The sequence below is a fragment of the Pezoporus wallicus genome, unplaced genomic scaffold, assembly GCF_028554395.1.
Source record: "Pezoporus wallicus isolate ANWC-B61680 ecotype Strahan unplaced genomic scaffold, APGP_CSIRO_Pwel_v1 contig_4901, whole genome shotgun sequence".
Classification (NCBI taxonomy): Eukaryota; Metazoa; Chordata; class Aves; order Psittaciformes; family Psittacidae; genus Pezoporus; species Pezoporus wallicus.
Genome location: NW_026640354.1, coordinates 1854113 through 1879329, shown reverse-complemented (window position 1 = coordinate 1879329; position 25217 = coordinate 1854113). Strand labels below are relative to the sequence as shown.

Here is a 25217-nt window from a genome sequence, read left to right as displayed (position 1 = left end):
GTGACTAAGAACTCAATTTTTTGGCTGTATCTGTGTTATGAATGTAGGTACTACAACTGTATGGGCTGAGAAGAATCACATTTTCCCCCTTGCGTCTATTCTTGGTTTTATTTTTCTGTCATTTAAAGTATATAACCTGCCCACCATATAGTTCAACCATAATTACTATTTCTTAGCAGTTTATCTTACTGAATAGCTGAAAGGTATGTACTCTCTTAACCTTTTTTGCTTCTTTATGTCCTATAGGCTTCTGGATAGCTAACTTTAGCTGCCCAGTCATTTCCTTTTCAGATTTGAATGTCATGTGGTATTGTATTAAAGAAGCGAAAAGAAGCCCTTCAAACAGAAAGGAGAGAGAGCAGTGTTCAAGATTAATGTAGTATACAGCAACTTTATGCTTCTGTCTTGTAAATTCTTTTTACAAAAAATTTACAAAATTCTTTTTTGTAAAACTTTTTTTTACAAAAATTTCTTTTTACAAAAAATTCTTGTAAATTCTTTGGGATGACTAAGTATAGCAAATACTGTAAATGTTCCATAAATAAAAGCTGCTTGTGCTAACACATTAAGTGACATGGCGTAATCTTAGCAACTCTTTAAACCAAAATGTTTAAATCTCTCCCTGTAGTAATATTTCTTATGAAGGATAAGTAAATGTATGTAGATTTAGAAATGGAAGAGTCACATTTGCTTTGATTTGATTTGAAAGACAGCCATTCAAATGATGCAGAAAACTTGGCACTATAGTCTGACTTAACGCAGAGCATGACTTTCAGTGTGAATCTTATACTTTTCAGTTCTGTCACGTTCTGCAAGCAACAAGTGCTTATAGGGCTAGCAATACTCTTATCATTGGTGCTGAGGGGAAAATAAAAATTCTTCTAGTGGCTGAACTTTAATGTTCAGAATAGTTCTTGTTTCCTTATAATAGGCAGGACACAAAAAAAAGATGAAGGGTTTGCAAATAAAAGATTGCAGTGCCACATGATAATTACAAAAGCTGCTGGACTTGCTCTGTTTCCATTTAGAGCTTTAGTGTCTCACATTCAATCTGCCACTGTTTGCTGCTGTGTACTAAGAGTCCTAGTAAGCTCATTTATTAGGTGGTTTGTCATAGTGCACATGCGTGTGTGTAGTCTTCTTAATCTCTTATGCTGATTTTGCCTGAAGAGACATAAAGCTTGCCAAAAAGTATTTTTCTTAAAAGAGAAAGAAAAACCTGAATCCCCAAATGCCTTCTTTTCAGAAGAAAAAAACAAACTGAGGAAAAGAAGTAGTTTCCTCTGAAGTAAGTTTTGTCTGTACATCATCAGTTTCAAATGATAGATGATAATGATACATCACCTTCATGACAAGATGAGAACCCAAATTTATTGCTTTTTCCAGGACACTTGCTTCCTCTTAATTCCTGGCATTGACCTACAATCTTCCTATTGCCTCTGTCTGAAACTTTATCTTCCACTTGTTCTTGCCTCTTTAATTATTCCATTCACTGTGCTTTGAACCTCTCTACCTCTTTGTCCATGTCCTCTTCGACATTCTTTCTTCTTGGCCACAACATCCTGCAAGTCTTCCCTCTTACCCTGTCTTCTTTTCTCTAGAGACAATGAAGAGCTGAAGTGATTAAGAGAAAGATATTAAAGACAGCAGGGCAGAATAGTGTAACCTCGAGTAAACCAGTTGTATTTAAGCTGGGATAAACCGCTGGTTTTAGTATAATCATCTAAAACTTAGAGACAACCAGACTGAAACAGTGCTAACCTTTTTTTTTAATACATCGTCTACTGACCTGATTTCAGTATGGATTTAAAATTGATTATGAAAGGGAGAGAAATGCATATTAATGATTAAACTCACATTCTAGAAACAACAGGTATTACTGTAACAAAATCTTCTAGAAAATCTTTCATAAAACCCCATGTCTATGGATAAGGGTGGAGTTGTCTGATTTGTCTTTTATGTCTCTTTTGGGTTTAAATAACCCAAGTTGATTTGTTTCTTTGGGATGATTCTGGTGGCTATATTACATAGTCTGAATTTAAAAGAATGAGAGTTCAAAGATGGAATCATGACAATGAAACAAAACTGCGAGGAGCGGTACTGTGAGCAGAAAGATATCAGAGGAGTTGGTCAGAATGGTCTTTTCAGTTTAAAAGATCATCAGACTTTTTGGACCTAGCAAAAGGCTGATGTATCTAAAAGTTATTTGTTTGCCAGATGTACCACATGATCAGAAATATTCCTGCTTCCTACAAGGTTGTGTTTAGTGTTCAGCTACTGTGAATATAGCTGAATACTGAACATTAAAAACATCTGTATGAAGGAAAGGTGATCCAAATTTAGGCAGCAGTAGATGGACCTCACTAGCTCTGGAAGCTGTCCCCATGGGAAGGCTACCTTTTATCAAGCAGGGAACAAGGCAGTTCAATTCTTAGTTGCCAATACATTTCTCTTTCCTCTATATAGGGTTCAAGTGCCTGGGGAGCTAGCATTTAAGAGGGATCTATCTGTCCATAATCTGTTACCTGACTGAAAAGGTTGCTGGTGTCTGCTGAATAGACTACATGTATGCACAAAAAGTCTTGATCCATCTATAAATGTGGACTGAGGGCTCATGGGCCTTATATTTGTTCCACCGTGGAGTATGCATCCCTCCATTTCTGATCATAAAGAAGCAGGATATCCTTGGCTGTTATGTCTTCCCTTCATACCCCTAAGTCATCACTGTACTATATGCCTTTCGTTTGTTTAGGAAATGCAAAGCCTCGTTAGATATCTGTGAATACACAGGTAAGTGCAGAAGATCAGAATGTCTCATCACCTAGCAAAGTTCTGATCTCAATTTTTGAATCTGTTTTTATAACAGTAGCTTCATTTGATAATGAAACATCATTGCTGTATGAATTCCCCAACTGTAATGTTCTGCACTGCTGTGCATCTTCTTACCTTGTTGAAACTCTCCTCTTTCCCTGTGTGGTCTGCCAGTAGTATTGTAAATTCAGGACAGTGAACTTACGAGATCGATACTGTGTATGGTCTGTGAAATGGCTGTCAACAGTGCACTGTTGAGATAAGTCAAAAAAATGTATAATATTCTTGCACTGGCACAAAACTCCTATTGCGTTTTCCTGCCCCTTTTACCTTTTCCTTATCTTTAAAATCTTCCATATTCAAAATCAAAGTTGTTTGTCCCTTTCTCAGTCACCCTGTAGTCTTTACTTTCCTAAAAATCTGCACTTTTCCTTACCAAAAATACATTGTTTCCCCCATGATTTTCTTTTTAATTAAATCTTAGATATCCACTCAGATTTGTTGTAGAACACTGATATTCTCTCTTCCCCTTCCTCAAATCTTCTATCCCAGATTTACTGAGATACCTTTGTGCTCGAGCTTGATAGCACAGATAGCACTTAACCAGCTTAGCCTCAGACTCTGCACCTGGAGCGAGAGGTGGGAAAATTAAGAGAAAAGACCATGGACATCTCAGAAGGTAGGATCAACAAAGATGAAATGTAAAAAAATAAAACCCCAAAGCCAAAAAACTTTGTAATCCTTTCAGTAAGGGAGTAACTGCAAATAAGCTGTTGAACCAACTTGCATGGTGTGTTGTGGTTTCCCAGGATAGTCCGGTAGTTTTTCCGGAAGAGGAGGTCAGATTGCTGATCTGTGTAAAGCAGAATGTTGCAAAAAGAAAGAGTATGTTTGTTTTGAAAATAGCTGTTATAAATGTTTAAGAAGCTGCAGTGATGAAATCAAAGTGGGAAGAATGCGTCTTCTGTCATTATAAGCATTTCATACATTTACATGCATAACAAAGCATCAAGCTTAAGTATTGCTAATTGTGTGAAGAACACTACAGACTTATGGATGAGTCTGGGAGATACTGTGAATCATGAATGTGTATAACATGTATAGGGCATAATCCTACTTGGTGCCTTGTCAAAACCCTTACTGGGCAGTACTAGCTGTTGCAAAATATTCATTTATAAGTAGGCACCATATGATACTTAACATTCCCCAAGCATGAAAAGTTCTGTATAGCTGTATTTCCACCATGGTGATTTACAATTAAATAATACAAATTTTGCTCACATTGGTAGGGTTTCATCATGAATAAATTTATTTGTTTCCAGGTTTATCAGGATTGTGTTTAGTACTGTATCTATGAGTGCTATAAAAAACTATTTGTAACAGATCATTTGGGGACCATTGCACATCTTTGCCCTCAGCCTCAGAAAAGCATGAACACCACTGGCTGTCCCTGATAGTGGTGGTGATTCAGGGGTGCACACAGGGGTGCCCAGGCCTGGGAGAAAGCATACCCTTGGTGCCATGCCCTCCATCACCGAATCACTTGCAAATTAGATGCTTAATTTCACAATCTAGTTGTGAATAAGGCTCTGAGAGCTTTATTCTAGGCTTTGTGTGGACTTGGGGGTGGGAGAGCTCTAAGCAAAACTTAGAAGCCAGAACTTCCCAGCATAGGAGTTAGTGGGAAACAGAGGGATATACTGGGTAAGCAGAGCTAATAGTCATCCGGCATGATTCTCTGCGAATGGAAAGGTGATCAAAGTGGTCAGAGAAGGCCTCTGTCAAGCTGCACAGCAGAGATCACTCCAGTGAGATTGTCCTGCAAGATGTCAAAAATATGCTTTCTGCCCTTTCAAACAGGCTGTTTTCAGGAATTTGAAATGGCAGATCTGAATGTGCTGCATACTCTCCCGTATGTTCCTTGGGCAGGTAGTTATGTCATCCGTAAAAATCTTTGTCCTAAACTGATTGTCACTGATTCGGGTAGTTCCCACTACGAATACTCCTGAACTGCTAGCCGTCCTCTATTGCCTTCTATCCCTATTTACATAGCCAGTAGTGATCCTCCTCTTCCTCACAGCCCCTGGATTTCTGTGTCATGTCTGCATAGTGCTCTGTTAGTCTCATCTTCACTGCCTCTTCCTATGGATCCAAAGTCTTTGTAAGCTTTGTTCATCTCCTGTGTCCATTGTTCTTTTCCGTGAATTGTCCCTGCAGATGGAGGTACTCAGAACAGATCTCCTGGTGATCCAATAGTGGCTGTCAAGGCTAATACATTCCTCTTAGTAACTCAACAGTGACATTCATTTCACAGATTGGGAACCCCAAATACAGGTTTAGGGAGACAATGTCTTTTGAATCTGGAAAGAGCGCCATCAGCTGTTAACACCTTACTTTAACATGGGATAGAGACACTTAATCTCTGAAATATCTGGAGGTGCACATATATATACATGATAAATATAAGACAACGGTTCTCACTAACTCATATTGGAAGTTTTCAGGCACGCAGTCACTTCACTTTCATTAGGTAAAGGTAAACTTAAGGTCCAAGATATCTAAGTTTCTCAGTGCTTTATCCCATACAGAATACAGAATGGTTGAGATTTGAAGGGGGCCTCTGGAGATGCTCTAGTCTGAATCCCTGCTCAGAGCAGGCCCAAGGCCATGGGCATGTCACACTGGGGTTTGAATGTCTCCAAGAATGAAGAGTTCATTACGCTATTTTTATTTTGTGTGTATCTGTGTGTTTGATAATACAAAATCAGAACTTAGTTCATGCCCATTAAGCCCTGTATGACCCATCAGTTGACCCACTCACTTTTCATTCCATGAGCTTTTTTTTTCACTTCAAGAATTGGACTCTGAAGTTAACTGTGTTTTGATTAACCTTCTTTACAACTTCTCTACAGCTAGATGTTTCCAGTTTCTTTTCCCATTAATTATTTTACATTCTATACCAAAAAAGCCCTCTTTCTTCTGTACTACATTTGTTCTGATACAATTTGCATACGAAGAGAATATTTGCATACAAGAACAGTATAGAAAAATAACAATATAGAAAATAACAATATAGAAATAACAATACAGAAAAATAAATATAATAAATAATATTTAAACAAATAAATAAATAAAAAAATGTGGTGTAAGCTCCCACAGAGATGATGTACACACTCAGGCGCTATTAACGACAGTCTTGTTCTGAGCATTTCTATATTTTTGCTGCAGTCTGTAAATATGTAAGCTATTAAGTGGAGTGGAAAGCTCCTGGTGAGTGCTCTCTGTTTTTTGAATGAGAGTTACAATGTTATATCGGTCCTGGCTGTCAGCTGTTTCATGCCATTTACTTCATTTTGTTAGACTTCTGTCATTTAAAAAAGTTGTTTCCATCTTCCATGTGTAGCTGTAACTATAGAAACCATGAAGTGATTAAGAGGAATACAGTTAATGCTTCTGTGGCTCATCAAGGCAGACAAATGCTCAAATACTTAGACAAAACTTGTTGATTTTAAGGTTAGAAGAATACACAAAAATGATTTATGAGATGATTTCTAGTGTAGCTTAATGGTCTGTGAAAAATGGAGATTGATGTGACAGAAAATGTACAATTCATGGCTACTACATTATCCAAAATATATTAAGAAATTGAAGGAAATTCAGGCAAGAGAAATGAAGCTGAAAACAAAACTATCTATGAGGAAAGAGTGAGATCAAAGCAAAGCTTTCTGAAGTTGTCATTGTCGCAGGGGCCTAGAAATTTCCCACTGCTGACAAAATAAAAACACGGAGAGTGAAACTGGAAAATGTGGACGAGTGAGGTAAGAATGAGTGTAACAATATGGAAACTGGATTTTAAGTGGTCTAAGCTGAAATACAGGGCCTGTGAATTAATTACACCATTGGAATGTTTGGGATTGCTGAGTTTCAGAAAGAGTAGTCTAAGCGTCATCATGATGACCTGTGGATAGATAAAGCCTGTACTTTCTGATGCTGCACAAATTTTCTCAAGGATTTGCTTGTCTTCCGAAAAAGAAATCTTCAAGCCTAGACAAATCAGCCCAAGTAATTAATACTTCCTGAGTCTCTTCTATTTTTAACAAGCCAGGATAAAGTCTTTCTGAGTTTTAACCCCTTGGTATGATAGCTTCCTGTCTCCCTCAGAATTGTAAGTTTGTAAATTTTGATCATTTTAGTTAGAAGTAGACCTAAACACAGAGCTGCAAGGGCATTCAGGTGCAAGGTTTCACAGGTTGTCCAACCTATAGTCCTGTTGTAGAAGGTCACCACTGGAACTGTGACAGTACAATTTTTGTAGTATATTTTTGGTGGTGTGTACTAATTAATTTATTTTTTTGTTAGATTTAGGAAAAAAACTCAAAACCTTGCAGGGGGAGAATATTTCAGATTACTCTGTAAGTGTGCTGGTATGAATCTTTAGACAAAGCCCATGCCTTCTCTACTGGCGATTTTGGTTTCTTCCTTGAACTCCAGAGATACTCTCAGAGAAGTACATTGCAATAGTGACTGGAACTTGGCAGTGTGCTGGTTTAGATTTATTATTTCATATGATAACTTTAGTTGCCTGAATGTATCACTTCCAGGATTACTGTAGAGAATGCTTAATTTTTGTGGAAGCTGTTGGGAGCTTTCTGAATGATTGGCAGCTCTATCTGAGGGATTTTGGCAGCAGGGCATGTGAAGAAAGTGAGTTGTTTTTTGATTTATTTTTATCTTAAAATGACTAGTAACGCTGTTGCTAGCAGCATTGTCCACAAAACTGGCATAAAGCACCCTTTCGATGTTAACTGCTTGCATGCTGGCTCTGCTGCATCTTTTCTACATCTTCCTGTTGGCAGTTTGTTAGTTGTTAGTTCAGAAACTTAGGCCATGAATAAGATTAGCATGAACTATGTGTTCAGTTGCCTAAAAGTAGGCATCTGATGCCATTTTTGATGCCCTACGGTGCATAAGACATGTACGTCTGGCAGATGTGGTGTGCCCTCTTAAGTGGCACATGGCAGGCAGGTGGGATGTGCTGACTTATCTCTAATGGCACTAGCCTGTCATTAGGCACAGGTTTTCATTTTATTTTGTTGTATCTGCTTGAAAGTAAGTGGATTCTGTTTGAATGGAAACTTATATACCTGCCATGCCTGTAGTCACTTCTGTGTAGACACAAAAATGTGTCTTACTGTCATCCTTATTTGTACATGTAGGATCTGATTTGAAAAGTTAACATTTTGGTTAGCTATGAAAGGCAAGCAGGAAAAGGGCATGAAGCATGCTCTCTAGGGCAAGTGGAAAATTCTGATAAAGCGGGGTTTTAGACATCCCTCCTGGATGCTCTCACTCAAACACGTAAATGGCACTGCAGACTTGAGGGTGACATGTAGTTCTGTGAGCAGTGGGGCCACTTTCCCCATGAACAAGTCTTGTGGTTGAATTGTTACATAGATTCTAGGATGCCAAGAAAAGATTGCACTAATGAAATACTCATAGGGCTTTTGCAGAACTGCCTATTTCACTAAACTTCTTAGAATATAAACCCTAAAAATCTTCCGTGGCTGTGCAAAGTTTTATTACATTTTGTCCAGTGGGTTAAAACGTCATTGTGTGGGGAGAAAAGAGGGAAGAAACCAATCAGCTGTCAGCATAAACCTCATTTTCTTGCCAAACTGGGATAAAAATATCAAGCTGAAAACCTAAGTTATGAGGAAAATCTGCACTGCACAGATATGGAAGAACAGGGAGTGCTAAAATGGCTTCAGTATCACAGTCCTGAAATGGCTGAGTCCCATACGTCTGATGAGCATCAGTGTGGGCAAAGGGGTCCTCTCCCTCCATGGAAAGGATAATGGAAGAGAATTGTACTGTCCTTCTGAACCTTTTAGCCTGGAGGAGAAGCTTAAGAAAAAGGAGAACCTAAGTCTCCTAGGCTACTTCTTTACTAGCAAATTAAACCTGATCCGGGACTATTCCTAGGTGTTAAGCGTATCTGTGCTAGTAAATTGACAGAAGGCTGCTTGGCACGCTCTTGGTCTTCTGCTCGCTAGCATCACTTTTCCTGGTGGTTTGGGAGCTGGAGTACTCCAAGACTTATCTCCAGAAGGCAATTTGAATGCAACCAGCTTTCTTTGAAGGAGAGCAGAAATTCTAGCATAGATGCAGGTTATATCATGTTGTTTGGCTTTAGTGCTCAAAAACATGCCTGGGCAAGTTTAATACACTAGTACTGGTGTCATTGCAAGATGTAGTTTAAAAGGAAAGCATTCTCTTTGCATAGGGAAAACATCCTCTTTCCTCTGTTTGCCTCTGTTCCTGGCCACACAATTTCACTACTCATTGTATCCCTCCATGAGAAAAACGCAGATAAATTTCTGCTATGTTTTCAAATGCAAGTGGCTCCTGAGAGGACCTGACAGTCAAGAAAGAGGATCCAAGGGAGTATGGGGAAGCTGGGAACAAAGGGAGATGACAAACCCTGACAGGGAAAAAGAAGAGCAGGAAAGGAGGGAGGCAGGGAGAAGACCTTCGCTTTTGGTGACCAGGAGCCATTAGATGAACTCAGCTGTGTATATAATTTTGAAAAATACATTTAATGAAAGCTTATATTCACAAGCACATTGTCATTAGACAAGTAAAGTTGGTTTTTATTTTGGACTGATGTAAGAATTCAAGTAGATTTTCATCTTCATTTATTTATATTTTAATGGAGTGAGGCCATCCTGACACTTTAGCTAGGGTTTTATTACCAAATTCATTTTGATATAGCAAAAGAGATAAATGCAGTGCTGTATACTAATTTCATGGTTTGCTGCATGTTTTTATTATCACAGAAACATTAAGTGATGCGTAGTCCAACTTAATTCTGTGAATGAATAGTTTTGTAGGAGTAAATTGATAACATTTCTTCCCTCTGGCTTTCAAGACATGACTTGCTGGGTGGTGCAGAGCCCTGCTGAAGTTAATGATGCCTCAGGCAGCGAAGAGGGTCTGCTTAATTGGATCTGTCTGAAATAGCTAGTGTCTTCTAGACATGCGTAGAAGAAGTGGCTAAAGAAACTCTAAAAAAAAGCAATAAACTGAAAAGATGTTGTGTATACATCCTTCAGAATGGAAATAAATAAGATTGCATGAAGGTTCAGTAAGGAACTAGCTTTAATATAGCCTGCTATATTAGCACACTTGTTACCCAATTTGCTGTACAAATCAGGTTGCATGGGAGTCAGGATAACTGGGTTTGCAGTTTCCAGACTCATGGAGTGTGGTCCTTATTGAGACTCCTGAGAATCTGTTTCGGGTGGAGGATTTGGGGAACTTGCTCTGACCTTAGTCTGAGTTTAGCCTCATATGTTTCACACAAATTTGTTACAAAGTTTGTGTCTCCCTAATGTGATGTTAGCATCCCAGAGCATGTTTGGGAGTCTCCCAAGTTTGAATTTGAAAAAAACCTTCTACAATGTAGTTTTGAAATACATAATTCTGGAGAAGTGTTCTTATTTTTGTAACTAAAAATGTTCTTTTTCTCTATGTGTATAGTTGTATATATTACTTGCTATGGGCTCTTTCAAGTTGGAATTTCATATTGTGTTAGTACAGGAATACTGTTCCTACTCATTGTGGATCACATTCAGAAGTACCCGTAAGAGTAAGTTTGAGGAATATTTTTCTATTCTATGAATGAAATGCCCTGTATTCACATGAAGGCAAGCATGGGATCCTTCTAGCATGTTTTCACGCAGCCTGTGAAGTTTCCACGTGAACCTGTGTGGGAACTCTGCCGAGTCCTGTATGTGCCACTTTGTTATCGTTATGTAGCGGTAAAGTCCAGAACCCTTTGCTATGCTATGAAAATGCACATTTTTCCAGATCCATGCGTATGAGCCCTTGGAATGAGGAGCACCCCTTTACTGGTTCTCTTTAATAGCTTCACATGCAGATATGCATTGACCTATTCGAGAATGCAGTAAAAACAGAAACAAACCCAACCACAAAACCCACACTCTGGATGTCTTTAGTGACTTACTGTAGCACTGCATCTGAGCTCATCATCCAGAAAAAAGGTAAACAAACTGGTTTTGAAGTGACAGGCCAGAGTAAAGTTGTCTAACACTCTTCATTTTACTGATGCATTGCGTGGAGGTCCAGAAGCCACATTAGAGAGCTGTAAGCCTTCATCAGAGCATTTGTTTGGTTGCCTAACATCTGTGGAATGTTAAGTTATTACACAGACCTGCTTTAGTTTAGATTAGTTTGGACCTCATCCCAGTGTATTCAATCAGGATATAATTCCTGCATGCTGCTAAATTGCTTGCTTCATGTATTTCTCTAAAACTGTTTTTCAGTATACAGTTTTGTCAGTGAAACTCTTCTGTCACCTCAAGTTTTGGTTGTTTTTTTTTTGTTTGCTTTTTTTTTTTCTTTTAAAGAAAAGCTTTAATAATTTTTCTTTTTGGACTGAACATATCTCAAAGCAAACACGGCATTTGTTAAGTCTTGAAGAGATTCCTAAACAGGGATGGTAGTGTAGCTTCTCTGTGAGTATAATGCAGATTTCATATATATGTGTAAGCTGTGGTGATTGGTATATACTGTGTCCAAACTGAAGTGTTTAAGGACAGCTGTAAGAAAATGGTTTTGTATTTACATGTCTAATATTTCTTCTTTCTGTATTCTGTATTTTTCTGTGTCTATTTGTGAATTAGCTATTCCTATTTGTTTAGATCTCAGGATATTTTGCATAAAATGAATTATAATATCAAAGATGATTATGTAAATTAATGGTAATTTCTTGAAATTTATTGCATACTTTATACATATTTTAAATGATCAAATACATTAAATTGTAAATGAAGTCTGTTGCCATTTTTGCACGTTTGAACGTGCTTAGATACATACACACGTAATTTAATTAAAATATTTATATTTTACCCTAATATTCCTTATCCTTCCTTTAAGCAAACTCTAGTTGATTTATTTTTGTAATTAACACTTTTTTCAGCCTTCTCCATGAGCTGATAAAATAGAGGCAGTGACATTTTTCATTAATGGCTTTGGTTTGTAGCATTGAAATAGATTATATACACAGACACATGTGCACGCACACTTCTGCAGTCTAATGAGCTAAGAATTGTGTCAGCATCTATAAAGGCATTTAAAAATGTGGGTTTTTTTTCCTTTTAGTCTCGCTGTTTTTTTTAATGCCTGTGATACTGACAGCAGATAGACCAAAAAATAGATTCTATTAGAACAGATAGTACGATAGCCTGAATCGCTGTTTTGTGAGGTAGACTAGATAAAGGAAATAAGACATTTTGGAATCAAGGCTTTTTTCTTGTTAAAGGAGTAGGATTTATTTTGTTGAAGTTGCTGTTCCTATTATCCTACTGAGGATTATCTGTTTTTATCATAATACATGTTTGTGCCACTGTTGGAATAACTGTAGCTTTTGATTAAATTTTGGGTTGTTTTGTGTTTTTTTTTTAATTAATCAAAAAAATTTTAGTAGGCATTTCATGATCCTTCTTAAATAGAAATATAACAGCTACCTTTTGATAAAGGTACAGTCCAGATACAGAGAAAAGTATTGGATGGCTTTTAAATGTGGCTTGGTCAAACAGTGGAAAAACAGTATTAGAAGTTCTGATGTAGTCTTCAGACCTAAACAGATAACTATTCTCGGTGTTTTAACTTAATTATGTTAAATATGTAAAATTATTATAATTTTTATCATGCTGTGTAAGCCATGCACTTCCACCCCAGGCCAGAGAATGAGAGAGCTTGGTACCAGAGCTTTGTCCTGTTGCAGTTTTTTACCTGAAGCGACTGTTTTTTTTGTTCCTTTTAATTTAAAGTGTTTTATAATTTTGTGACTGTTGCATCATTCCTATGTTTTCACAAAATAATTTGAATGTATTTTTCGTTCCAACTTTTGTCATCCTTCTTGCCCTCTTTACAATTTTACCCGTTCTTTAACTAAACATTTATTAAACAAATACTCTTTACCTTTTGCCATATTACCTGTCAGCTTTGTTTCACCTCTCTTTCTATTTCTGACAAAATTCCTACCTCCTGTATATCCTTAATGCATTTTGCCTTTTTTGTTCTGTCTCAAAATTCCTTTTGTCTTTGTCTCAATTTTTTCTTTAATAGTCACTTTAGAATGCAGATTAACTTTTATTTTTTCCTGCTAATTTACTTCTGTACAGAAGACTGTCCTGTACTGTATATAGACTGGAAGCATAGTCTCACTTTACTGTGTGTGCTCTTGTTTATCTGTGTATCTGGAATATAAAAAATAATTAAAAAAATCCTAAGAAGAGTCATTCATGTACACAGCTTCATTGTGATTGACAGAGACACATGTTTAATTTTGATTTATTATTTACAGCTATAACTCAAACAGATCATAAAAGATAATTTCAAAGTAGCTGAATATATGGTACTTCTGAGTTCTTTTTATTGGTGCATTTAGTTCTCTATTAGTAGGTTTCTTTAGGTCTTACCTTACATCTCTGGTAAGTAGTTGTTGTGGATGTAGCTAAAACCATGCACAGTAAATGCTAAATTTATTTGCAGCATAATGTTGAGTTATGTTATGTCAGAAACAATAATTAAAGGGACATACCATGTGAGTTTTCTGTGACAGCAGAGGTTGGGAGTTAGCAACCTCTAACTCCCAGCTCTGGGCTGGGAGTCTGAGTTGGCTCCCAGTCCAGGGAGACTGGGTATAAGTCCCATTTACTTGTCCTGACAGCAGACACCAGTGAAAATAAACCCAACCCACCCCGCAACTGCATCAACAAGCATTGGTCATGTTGTCAGTATTTACGCAGAAGAGAGCTAGGGCTGGGCTGAGGGGGGATTGCTAAAGGTAGGACTGACATACGTTGACAGCACATTTTGGAGAAGCTCACACAGCATGTGCCTGTAGGATGCTTGGCTCTCGCCAGTGCAGTTAGTGCTTGGAGAAGCATGTTCTGGGTTCTGTCATGAGCACCATCCTCACCAGTTAAGAGGAGAGTGAGACATCATACCTGCTCTGTGATAGCATGCATTTGAGGGCTTGGGGGGTAGCTGCACTGACTGTTCTTGTTGTCTTCAACTAGGTTATGTGGGTATGCAATTTATGTCGAAAGCAACAAGAAATCCTAACGAAATCTGGAGCGTGGTTTTTTGGAAGTGGACCACAGCCTTCGCCCAGCCAGGACGGAACACTCAGTGATACAGCAACTGGCGGAAGCTCGGATGCACCGAGAGAGAAGAAAGCAAGACTTCAAGAGCGATCAAGATCACAGACTCCCTTAAGTACAGCAGCTGCCTCATCACAGGAAATCTCCTCTTCCAGTGTCCAGTCTGACCGTAGGAAAGGAGCAGAAGTATCACAGCCAGCTATGGGTGTGGACCAAAAGCAAGCTTCGTCAAGGTCTAGAAGTGAACCTCCAAGAGAGAGGTAATGCTTTCTGTCTTGACAGAGCCTCACAATTATAAATGCTAATTCAGTAATATTATACAAGGCTGTCAGCTGAGCTAGTTGTGTGTGTCTAGAGCAATGTAAAAGCAAAGAGTAAGTTGATGTAATGGCTAAAGAAGGGTAAATATTTACTAGCAACTACCTTGTCTGATTTGGTCTGTGCAATAGAAAAGAGGAAAAAAAAAAGTATTTTATGGATATTTTCCTGTACTTCAATGCATTTTGGTGTACACTTTTAATACAGAATTGTAGGTTACTTTAAAATATCTTCCAAATTTAAAATTTAAAAGTTAGTAAACAAAGTGGAGGGTTCTGGTGAAAGGTGTTCCTGCCCACGGCAGGGGGGGTTGGAACTAGGTGATCTTTAAGGTCCCTTCCAACCCAAACCACTATGATTCTGTGAATGAGCAAGCCTTTAACTTATTGAAATATGTACTAGAATTTTGATAAACAGTACTCCCCCAAAAACTCCTCAACAAACAAACAGGAAATCCATCCTGTGGAGTTCTGTTAGATATCCTTATGTGTTATCTTTTTATCAATGACAGTTCCTGGTTTATTATTAAAATTAATACAAGTAAAAGAGCTCATTTACACCTACAAAGTAAACATTCATGCAGAACAGCAATAGTACCATCTCGAATTCAGAGAAAGTTGTGTGCAAGAATTATGCCACCCAGAAGCAAACTAGTATATTTTAAGTGAGTTAAGTGAGTAAATTTCTGAGCTGTATTCACTGTGATGAATGGGTTGGAGATTAGCAAATCAGGAGAGGTTAATGCGATGAAGCAGTTGCTGTTCTTTTGGCTGCTGCCTTACAGATGGCAGAGAAGTTGAGGGAGCCTGCGGCAGCAAAGCAAGAGCTTTCCGTAAAAGGTTCTCCCTTGGCCAGAATGGTTGATTTTTTTTCATAGCTATTAAAGTTGAAAATGCATTATGAACAGTGGTTAGTAATTTACTGTGTGGGTGAGGTCTGTCAGGGTGTAACTGCACCAAAACTCAGGTTAGTGTTATGTGTATGTATGATGTAAATGAAAATGTGGTCCCTTTCCCTCATTATGTTGACTTTTTTTCCTCCCAACACTGGGAAGGCCCTCAGAGCAGTTGTCACTCCGCTGAAGGACATGCTTCATTTGGTGGTGTTTATATACTGTCAGGGTGCTTGAAGTGAATTTGGGCAGTTAGTCTGTAACCCTCATGACTGCTGCCAGAAAAATGGGGAATATATTCCAATACTCTGTCGTAGTGCTGTAGTTACTACAAAGAAGACTTTGAGTCTGCCTACTTAAGTGGGTTAATTCTTCTTATCTGCATTTATTTACGTTAATATTCTTTGTGATCTTACTCATTAATTGGACTATCCGTAACGTATGTTTTTGTGGATTCTGGAGGTTGTTAACTATTGCAAAATAAAAAGTACTGCTGGAAGGATTAATAGATTTAATTCATCTTAGTGGATCCAGCCAGTGCCTTTCTATGTATTTTGCCATATTTTACGCTGGTTTATGATCTATTTACAGTAACAGTGTACACAAATAATTTTATTTTGCATTCAGTTCTTCTAATTATTGTACTCCTTTTCACTGCAGGAAGAAGACAATATCTGTTTCGGACCAGAATGGCAAAGTTATAAAGAGTGAGCGTAAGCGTGTGCCAAAATCCTCACTGCAGAAGGAAGGACCAGCAGATGACAGGGAGCGTAAAGAGCGGCATGAAGGTAGAAGGCTGGAGAAAGGCAAGTCACAGGACTTGCCAGAGAAACTTGAGGAAGGCAAAGTGCCTGATGATGAAACACAAACGAAGGAAGATGAGTATCATACCCGTTACAGGAGTGACCCCAATCTGGCAAGATACCCTGTAAAACCTCATCCTGAGGAACAGCAGATGCGCATGCATGCAAAAGTTTCTAAAGCACGGCACGAGAGAAGACACAGTGATGTAGCTTTGGCACATACAGAAATGGAGGAAGCGGAGGTACCTGAGAATAAATTAGGAAAACGCTCACAATTACAGGGAACTCAGGACAGAAAATCTCTTGTGGAAACTCAGAGGTCGTACTCTATAGACAGAACAGGTGATGTAAGAATTTCTGTTTCTAAACAATTAACTAATCATAGCCCACCAACTCCCAGGCATAGTCCAGTTCCTATAGAACACGTAGAATACAAGAACCACGATTCTTTTAAAAAACAGAGCCGCCTTGATCCTAGCTCTGCTATTCTCATGCGAAAAGCAAAGCGGGAGAAAATGGAGACCATGCTAAGGAATGATTCCCTTAGCTCTGACCAGTCGGAATCAGTGCGGCCATCCCCTCCAAAGCCTCATAGAGCAAAAAGAGGCGGAAAGAAAAGGCAGATGTCAGTTAGTAGCTCAGAGGAAGAAGGGGCATCAACACCAGAATATACTAGCTGTGAAGATGTGGAGATAGAAAGTGAAAGTGTCAGTGAAAAAGGTAAGGACCTTTATGTATATTATGCACATGGCCATGGTTTGGGGAAAAAAAAAAAAATCTGTATTTTTCTCTCTCTCTTGCGTCTTTAAAAACATACACTTTTGCTCTTTCCCCTTACCTTTCTTTTCCCAACTGAGAAGTGTCTTACAGATGTTTACATTTGGTTTGCAATGTTTCCTTTTACATTCTTAGATGAGGTGGTTACAGGTAGCATCAGCTGAAGAGTTTCTTTCTCATTCTCTTCCCTCTTTCACCTAGAACTGACAGAATTAAAGGCTTGTAGTTTATTCTCTCACTGATATTGGTGCTCCTTTAGTCACTGCTTCATCCTTTTGTCTGTATGCCCAGTAATTTTCTGTGTATGAGTTGAAATGGCAAGTAAGTTCCGTAACAATGTGAGGAGACCATTATAAAGCATCATAATCTTACTGACACCTTAGTCTTAAAATATCCAAAATTTTACTACATTTAATAATAATATCAAGGATCTGCCAGAGTTCCTTGCTAACAAGGACAGGATATGGGGCAAGGGGAGTGTTATATAGGAAAGAAATGAGAATTGCCTAATGTGGTGTCTAGATGAATTGGCTCCCAAGCTTACAAGTATGTTTAAAGTCTGTTATTTCAGTTTGTCTTCTTCTGTTGATGGTAACACTTAGCAGTAAGGAATAAGTATAGCACACTGTGTGCTTTGAAACAAAGCCTTTCTTCTGGGTGAAGAAGCTAATCAAATTCATGAATGGTGAACAGATAAAATAAGCATCATTTGAAAAGACTGTTGTAAAGCCTACCAACTGTCTTATAGCCCTAATTTGTCTTTAAGTGACATTACAGTGAGCTGAAGGCTTTTTGTGTCTTTGAAAGTAGCTTTTAGCTCTTTAGTTTAATTATCTATGTTTGTAACTTGAAAGTTTTCTACTGGTGTTCATACTCAAAATGCCAATGGTTTGTCTGCCTTGCCTTTTAGTTCCTGGCACTGTTTCCTGACGTCTTTGATTCATATATGCTAACCTGTCTGTCTTTATCTGATGTTGTGGTCTCCTGACATCCCCTAAAGCTCTAGGTATATATAGAAAAAGAGACAGCATTTCTCTCCTATCCCATCTGAATAGCTGCTTGTTTTAACTTTCTGAGCATGAACTTGTCCATTCGAAATATGTAAGCTTGTTTTCTACTCATTTTTAAGGAGGGATGGTAATCATGACCCTGAAATCTTCATCCAGATTGTACTTAGACATAAATATCCGTGCTTTTTTTGACTGTCAAACATTGGAACATATCACACAGAGATGTTGTACAGTCTTCATCCTTGGAGATGCTCAAAACCTCATCAACTGTGGAGATGCTTGGGGGAATGCCCTGAGAAATCTGCTCTAGCTGACTCTGTTTTTGAGGAAGAGCTAGTACATCCATCACCTGCTATTTGCTGTAACCATTTAATACATATTTTGCCAGAATTATTAACAAAATAATTCCAAAACACTGGAGATACTTTCTTTCTAACAAATAAATATCTTCCGTAGTCTACTGAGATTTGCCTCTTTGGTGGAGAACCTAAAGATTTATGTTGAGTTGTTTTCATGCTGGCTTAAATCTAGAGAAAGAACTGTTTAGTGATGTCCAAAAAGGTCCTCTCAAATTTCTTAAAAAAAAAAAACAAACAAAAAAGCCCAAACAATCTATACCCTTCACAGGTTACTGTTACCAATTGCTGATCACAGTTTTAATCCTATTATTAATACAGGCTGTAGGATTCCTTATTCTGAAATGCATTATAGTTGAACATTAAATGGGCTGAGTTTTCCAGAGGCAACACTCTCTTGGCAAAGGGAACATGAGTCCTCTTAGAAGGCATAAATTGCATTCATACTTGCTTCAAAGACTTGGTAGAACAACATAAACCGGCCTATTACAAATGAAATCCAGACCTCATTTTAAAACTGAGAACAGCTTCTGCCTACTGCCATTCAATGAAGAATGAAAATCAGGTTTGGAGAAAGTTTGAGGAAAACAGATATTTTCTTTCAAGTTTAAAACCAAGACTTTGTGTAGAACTAGTAGATTTGTGTTCGGACAAGGTTGTACTTAGCTTCTTTTATCCCATTAGAGGTATGAGAGATATTCTAGGCTTCTATCATGCCATCTTTGAAAGGGGAAGATAAAATAGTGTTGAAAATTGGGACAGTATGAAGAAGTACTGAAAGCTGCTCATGTGCTTTTTTTTGTAAATAGATGTGGTGAAGGTTTTACATTCTGCATACTCATTGGTCATATTTCGCCAAATGTTCATTTTGTTCACACCATTTAAGCTTGAAAATATGCCTAGTACTTGTATATTGTCAGCAAAATGGTAAAAAGCTCAGTAAAAATCACTTTTGCATACTCACTAATGGATTCAGTTGGGAGTCAGAAGAGCATGATAGAGTTGGAACCCTGTTTGAAACAAACCTCCTGAGCTGACATTCCAGATTCTTTCAGTGAAGATGTGATTGTTTCATTTTTAATTCCTTTCTTATGGTACTGGGAGGAACAGGGCAATCCAATTTCACTTCATTCTTATGACATTACCCTTCTGGTTAGAAAGTGTTATGGTCAGGGATCTTGTTGGGATCTTAGTGTATGCACAGGTGTGAGACAGAGGGGTTGTAACCAGAAGGAGAGAACCTGGAAGTCCGAAGGAAAAAGCGATGCTGTGGTTTGCAGACAAATGTGTTGGTGCTGGCTCAGCTCCAGGAGGAGAGGATCTGACCCCTTACTCCATCCTCCTCTGGTGTTTTGAGCACCACTTTGGGTGCTGGTGCTTGGGAGACTGTGTGTGTAAAAGGGGAGGGAAGAGCATAAATTAAATCTCTGCCCCAGTGGTTTCTTCCAAGTGCTGTAGCATTGTTGGTAAAGAAGGTAGCTTGTGGGCTAAGAGAGAAACCACACGTGTGCAATAGGGTGTATAAATGGACCAAAGGAAAACATCCAGAAAAGCCTATAGAGAAAAGGAAGCTGGTTTTAAATGTTTTTAGCTAAAGATTTTCATGGAGGTATTTCAAATCTAGCATGTAGGCAAGTCAAGTTGTACTGTAACATCTGCTAGCATATTTTAACATCTGTTCTCATGAAGAGTTGGGCATGGAGTTTTCAGAAGAGCTGAATTTGTTTAAAATGTGGCTGAGCTTTAACAGTGTAAAACAAAATACTCTTGCTAGGAAGATTGTTAATTCTTAGAAATTAGTTCCAGTTTATCTTCTAGTCTTTGTGCCATAATTTAGATCTACATCGGATTCAGATTTTAATGAAAGTATAATCTAAAATGGCTCTAGCTTCAGAATTTTGGTCAGTGCTTACATTATTCAGTGCTATCAATATTCAGTGCTTTTGAGTAGCTGAAATTATTTGCAGCCCTTACGGAGCTGTAAATAAGTGCTTGTTAAATTAGCTAAGGCAGTAAGAAATCTGTTTTGTGTATATGGAATTATGCAGAGTACATACATGCATATGCAAATGAAATAAGCTGAGCATTAGTGGGAAAAAAGTTATACTGTTGCCAAGAAGTGCAACACTTCACTGAGATACATAACCATATAAATAGGGATGTCATAGCAGAGCCCTTTCTCTAGTTGTGAACATGCTGGAGGGAGTTTGCAGTCTTTGGTGAGATTGACCAAGGTCTATAAAATATGATATATGTGGAAAGGTGAGATGGATTGGTGTTCAATAGCCTAGAAAAGAAAGAGAGAAAAAACAAGAACAACAACAAAAAAAGGCAGGGAGAAGAACTGAGGTTTAAATGAGAAAGAAGAAGCTGGAGGGGGAAAGAGTTTGAGTGCTTCTTTCTAAGCCTGAGGGTTAAGTTACTGTTGGGGAGGTTGAAGCTTGCTGACAGAAACCATGTCAACTCTAAGGACAGAAAAGGAAAGTTAAGAATAATCATGATCATAATTTCTTAGTTGAAATTGAGGATTTCTGGAAATAAAAATTGATTTCTTCACAGCCTTAACTGGAGTTGCTCTAAGATAAAAATACTGTTGTTCCTGTGGCAGGCTCTGGGCCAAGGTGCAGAAATCTGGGGCTAAATCCACAGTACTTCAGATTGTAGCTTATCCTTTTTTGACACCTTTCTTTGCCCGTTTTCTTGCCTTGCATTTAAATTGCAAATTCAGTGGGGTTTCATTTTGTCTTTGTGCAGTGAGATTGGTGAGATTTCAGTCCATGACTGATACTCCAACTTGCCTTTATGATAATAAAATTGTATGCTTATATATGCAAGGACATATTATTGGGTACCTTTTTCTTCCATTTATCAGTATACAGTAGAATTCCAGATTACTTTCAAGTGTCCTCTGGCACACTTGCATTCTCTTGTGGCTAACTGTGCATTACTACCACAAGGGATTCAATTGAGCCTAGGTTCCTGTTCTCTCTACCTATTAATTTGCTGTTAATCAGCTAAATTGCCCATATGTTTCCCTGCTTGCTTTTCCTATCAGGTAACAAATTGATTCGTGCATGTTTACTGCCAGCCTCTTAGAGACATTGTGGAACTATTTCTTTCATCTAAAAAGACCAGATGTCCACACCTCACAGCCTTTTTCAGCCACTGGATTGTTTACTTATTTTTCATTAGTTACTGCCACCATCTCAAACTGAAGACACATAAGGACAAGGCAGAGTTTTATACTGTTATTTTCAGTTTGAGAGATGTTTTTGTATTTTGTGGATAAGTTCACTGTGAGAAAAAGTCTGCAAGCAGGATATACAAAGCGCAATATGTAAAAGTGATTGTTTATTGGTAGGTGCATGTAGTAAACGGTTAGAATTTTCATGCTGCTAGCCTAACTTTTAATAAGGTCACTGCCTCCCACTGCAGACACCCAACTGCTCTAAATGTTAACAGTCGTATTAATCACTTTTTGAGATGCCCAACACTTGAAGTCTCTGCATTTGTACATGTTTGGCTTCTTAAAATATCTCTCTCTCTCTCATGCATGAGTTCCTCAGCACGTTCCCTTGACTGACTGCAAAAATAGTACTTGAAGGGCTGTCTAATTGTTAAACAATTTCAACCTTAGAGCTATTCTTTAAGAGAACATAGGTCTCAGAAATACTATGAGGCTACTCAGGAAAATGCATACCTACAGCAATATTTTTTTAGACCCTCTGTACTAAAGATTTTATTACATTTTCTTTGCAGCCATGGAGCAACTTCTACTAAAACATTTTATGCAGAATATTTTCTTTTCACATTTTCTTCCTGTCTGTAAACTCAACCTTTTCTATTTTAGATAAGCAAATATCAGCATTCTTTACTTTGTGACCTGTGGCTTTGATGTACCTAATATGCAAATTGGACCATGTCTAACTTGGTCCACTGGGCAAATTGAGAAATGTGCAAGAGCAGTGTGACTCATCTAAACTTCCCAAATCCAAGTCATGCTCTTGAAAGGAAGGTGGGCTGTTACTGGAACAATAGATTTTAAAAGGTGTTGAACTTAATGTGTTTTGTACACTTCACTTGAGCCGCAGGTATTGTGGGATTATTTTGCAATTCTAAATGAATGTCTATAATGAATGAAATCATACATTTATCTTTCATTACATAGAGGTTTTGATTGCAGATAGGGTGCTACCTTAATATACCTATGGTGTTAGCTGTGGGAAGTGTGTGTGGTGGAGAAATAAGCAGTTTCCTTGGCTACCTCTCATTGATATTTGTAATTTAAGACAAAATGTTTTCAGACATGTATCAAGGAGAAATGAAGTACATCACACATTTATCTGGTTTTAACTGACATTTTTGTCGTGGTTTAAACCCTAGCCAGACAGCTTGTTCACTCGCTCCCAGTGAGTGGTGCCGGGCTGAGAGCAATCAAGGCCCCCCCCCCCCCCCCCGGGCTCTCCCTGGGGAAGAGAATACAATACCACTGGCCAAGAAACGAGTCTGACCCAGAAGCCCGTGTACTTCCGGGTAACTCCCAGTTACCTCCCTGGGCATGACGTGCTGTGGTATGGAATACCTCCTTGGCTAGCCTGAGTCAGGTGTCCTGTCTCTGCTTCCTCCCGGCTTCCCCTCCTCCCTGGCAGAGCATGAGCCTCACAAAGTCCTTGGTCAGGGTAAATATCACTTAGCAACAACCGAAAACATCGGTATCACCAGCACTGTTCCCAGGCTGGAAGTCAAAACACAGCACTGCACCAGCTACCATGAAGGAGAAACATGACTGCTACTGCTGAACCCAGGGCAATATTTTATGATATAATTGTATACATTATTTTCTAGAATTTAAATTTCTAGTTTTTGAAACCTAGTCCTCAGTTTGGTAATTTTTTCCTCTGCAATTCGAGCTTCCATTTTAATTAGTTATTCTAAAAATGTTCTATTTAAAGCAACTTGGTCATGTTCTTATGCCACTTTTCTGAAGGATTTAAATTCTCAATATTTTTTAGAATTGCCGTGGAACAGCCTTGGTTAGACTGGAGGGCACACGATTCTTTCTCCCTCTAAAAATCAGTGGTGCTGTAAATTTGTTTCAGAATTGTCCCTCACAGAGTAAAAGTAATTTTCTGACTCAGACCTGAGCTTTGAAATTTACTACTTATAGGTAAGAGTCAGTGTATATGTTTTAATGGTTGGCTTGCTATTCATTTGGCTCTTTTACTGAAAATGTAAGTTATTTTTTCGCTGGAAATGCCAACTCAATCAAATAACTTCAACTGTAAATTCAAAGGAACAATTTTTAAAACTTTGCCATTGTTGTTAAAGTTTATTAACTAAATAGCATAAGCTAATAATTAAAAATGTAAACATATTTACCTCTTTTTATGTACCTATGTTAAACTTTCATGAAATTTGATTCCATTTTTTGCTATTATTTTCATGTTATGCTATGAAAAGAGCTAGGTGCTAAGAATTTATTTTGCTGTGTTGTTCAGAGAAGAAGCAAACACCACAATGGCTCTTTTTAACCCATTAGGAAACATATTCTTTATGATTAAAATGATGCCTAATGAGCCACTAGATGGAGCAGTCAAATCTAACTTTTATCAATCACACTCTTTATGCAAGACAATTTCTTTCTTAACAAATAAAGAATTGGAAGTGCAGGCACACCTTCCTACTCGAACTTGTAATTTAAAAGCCTTCTTCAGAACTTACCTCTATGTGCATTTTCCTGAAGACAGATTTGCATTGTCCTGTAACTTCAGTGGAGATAGTGTCTGGAATGTATTCTGGATATGGAAATTACACCAATACAGTTCTATGGAAGCAGTCATTCATTACGTGAGTTGAGTCTTATCCTCAGAAAAAAAAGTAAACATAGCAAGAAAACAGCACTGGTTTTGAGAATCACGAGCCAGATTTCCAACATTTTTGAAAGCTTAGAGATATACATTAACGGATGACTGTATTTGTGCTTAAGAAATCTTGCTGATACTTTTGATAAAGTCATATGTTTTCTTCCTACTTACCCAAAGCACATTTCCTTACATCCAAATTTTTTTATGCGCATAGGGTAGTTGTTATGGATTTGCTAGTAATGGAATTGTCATCATCTTTAAGCTGAGACTGTATGCGGGAGGCCAAAACAACCTTCTGGAAATGGGAATTGGAACTGAATGCTTAGGGATAAATCCAGTTGTGCTGCTGTGGACTCTTTTCCACAGAAATCAGTTATACAAAAAGTTGATTTATCTGTTTCTGTTAATCAGTTTTAAATCTAACCATCAAGCAAGTCGTATGAAGTAGCTACTCCTACAAGCCACAGTACTTCGTAAGTCATTAATTTTTGCCAGTGAGGAGGTTTGTTTGATGGGATTCTTTAATAAACAAATGTACCATTTACATTTTGACAAAACTTTTTCTTTAAAATATCCAAACCAAAACAAGAAACCCCAACTAGGACAACAGAAATGATATTAACTTAAGGCCAGACATCAGTTATCTGTGCTATTGTGGATCTAATCTTACTTTGACCTAGAAAATTATTATAAGGATTAGGAATGAATTTTCTGGCAATACTTAAACAAAAAACATGGTCACCATTAAACCCTGCATTTAGATGGGTGGGGGTTTTGGGTGGCTTTTTTGTTTGTTTTGTTTGTTATTGTTTGGATGCTATATAACATGTTTAAAGTAATAGAAAATGCTATTTAACAGTTTGACCTTTTGAAATGTTCAATATTTATGGTACTGCTTCTCAATATCTAGGTTTAAATCTGAAATTTTTAAAATTAGAGGATCTAGAAGGAATCAGACTTGCAGGAGAAACTGGAAACTAAATCGTGTCTATGCAGATAGAGGATGGGGGAAAACAGAATTTTGTTAGTAGCGCAGTACTAAACAATTGGCAGTGGAACTCGGAAATGCTGGATGCAGGAGCAGTAGATAGCAGGATGTTTCTTTCCTGGACGTTGCATACCTGCGTGCCTGAAGGGGTTTCTCTCATTTGGTCATGCAGCAGTGCTCTTGTGTCTTCCAGTCTGCTGCAAAAT

General features: G+C 38.0%; 1 protein-coding gene across 25 annotated transcripts in view; it reads left to right on the top strand.

Moving 5' to 3' along the window:
* The window catches only part of RIMS1 (regulating synaptic membrane exocytosis 1), a 302937-nt gene that overhangs the window by 133517 nt on the left and 144203 nt on the right, over positions 1-25217 (top strand). For 23 of the 25 annotated variants that reach the window (XM_057418891.1, XM_057418890.1, XM_057418863.1 and 20 more), the window contains 2 exons: positions 13920-14263; positions 15874-16736. In XM_057418891.1, coding sequence (XP_057274874.1) covers positions 13920-14263; positions 15874-16736 — 1207 coding nt within the window. Of the gene's footprint in view, positions 1-10375; positions 10460-13919; positions 14264-15873; positions 16737-25217 lie in introns of those variants that run through there. The other 2 variants (XM_057418888.1, XM_057418875.1) reach the window with 2 other exon arrangements.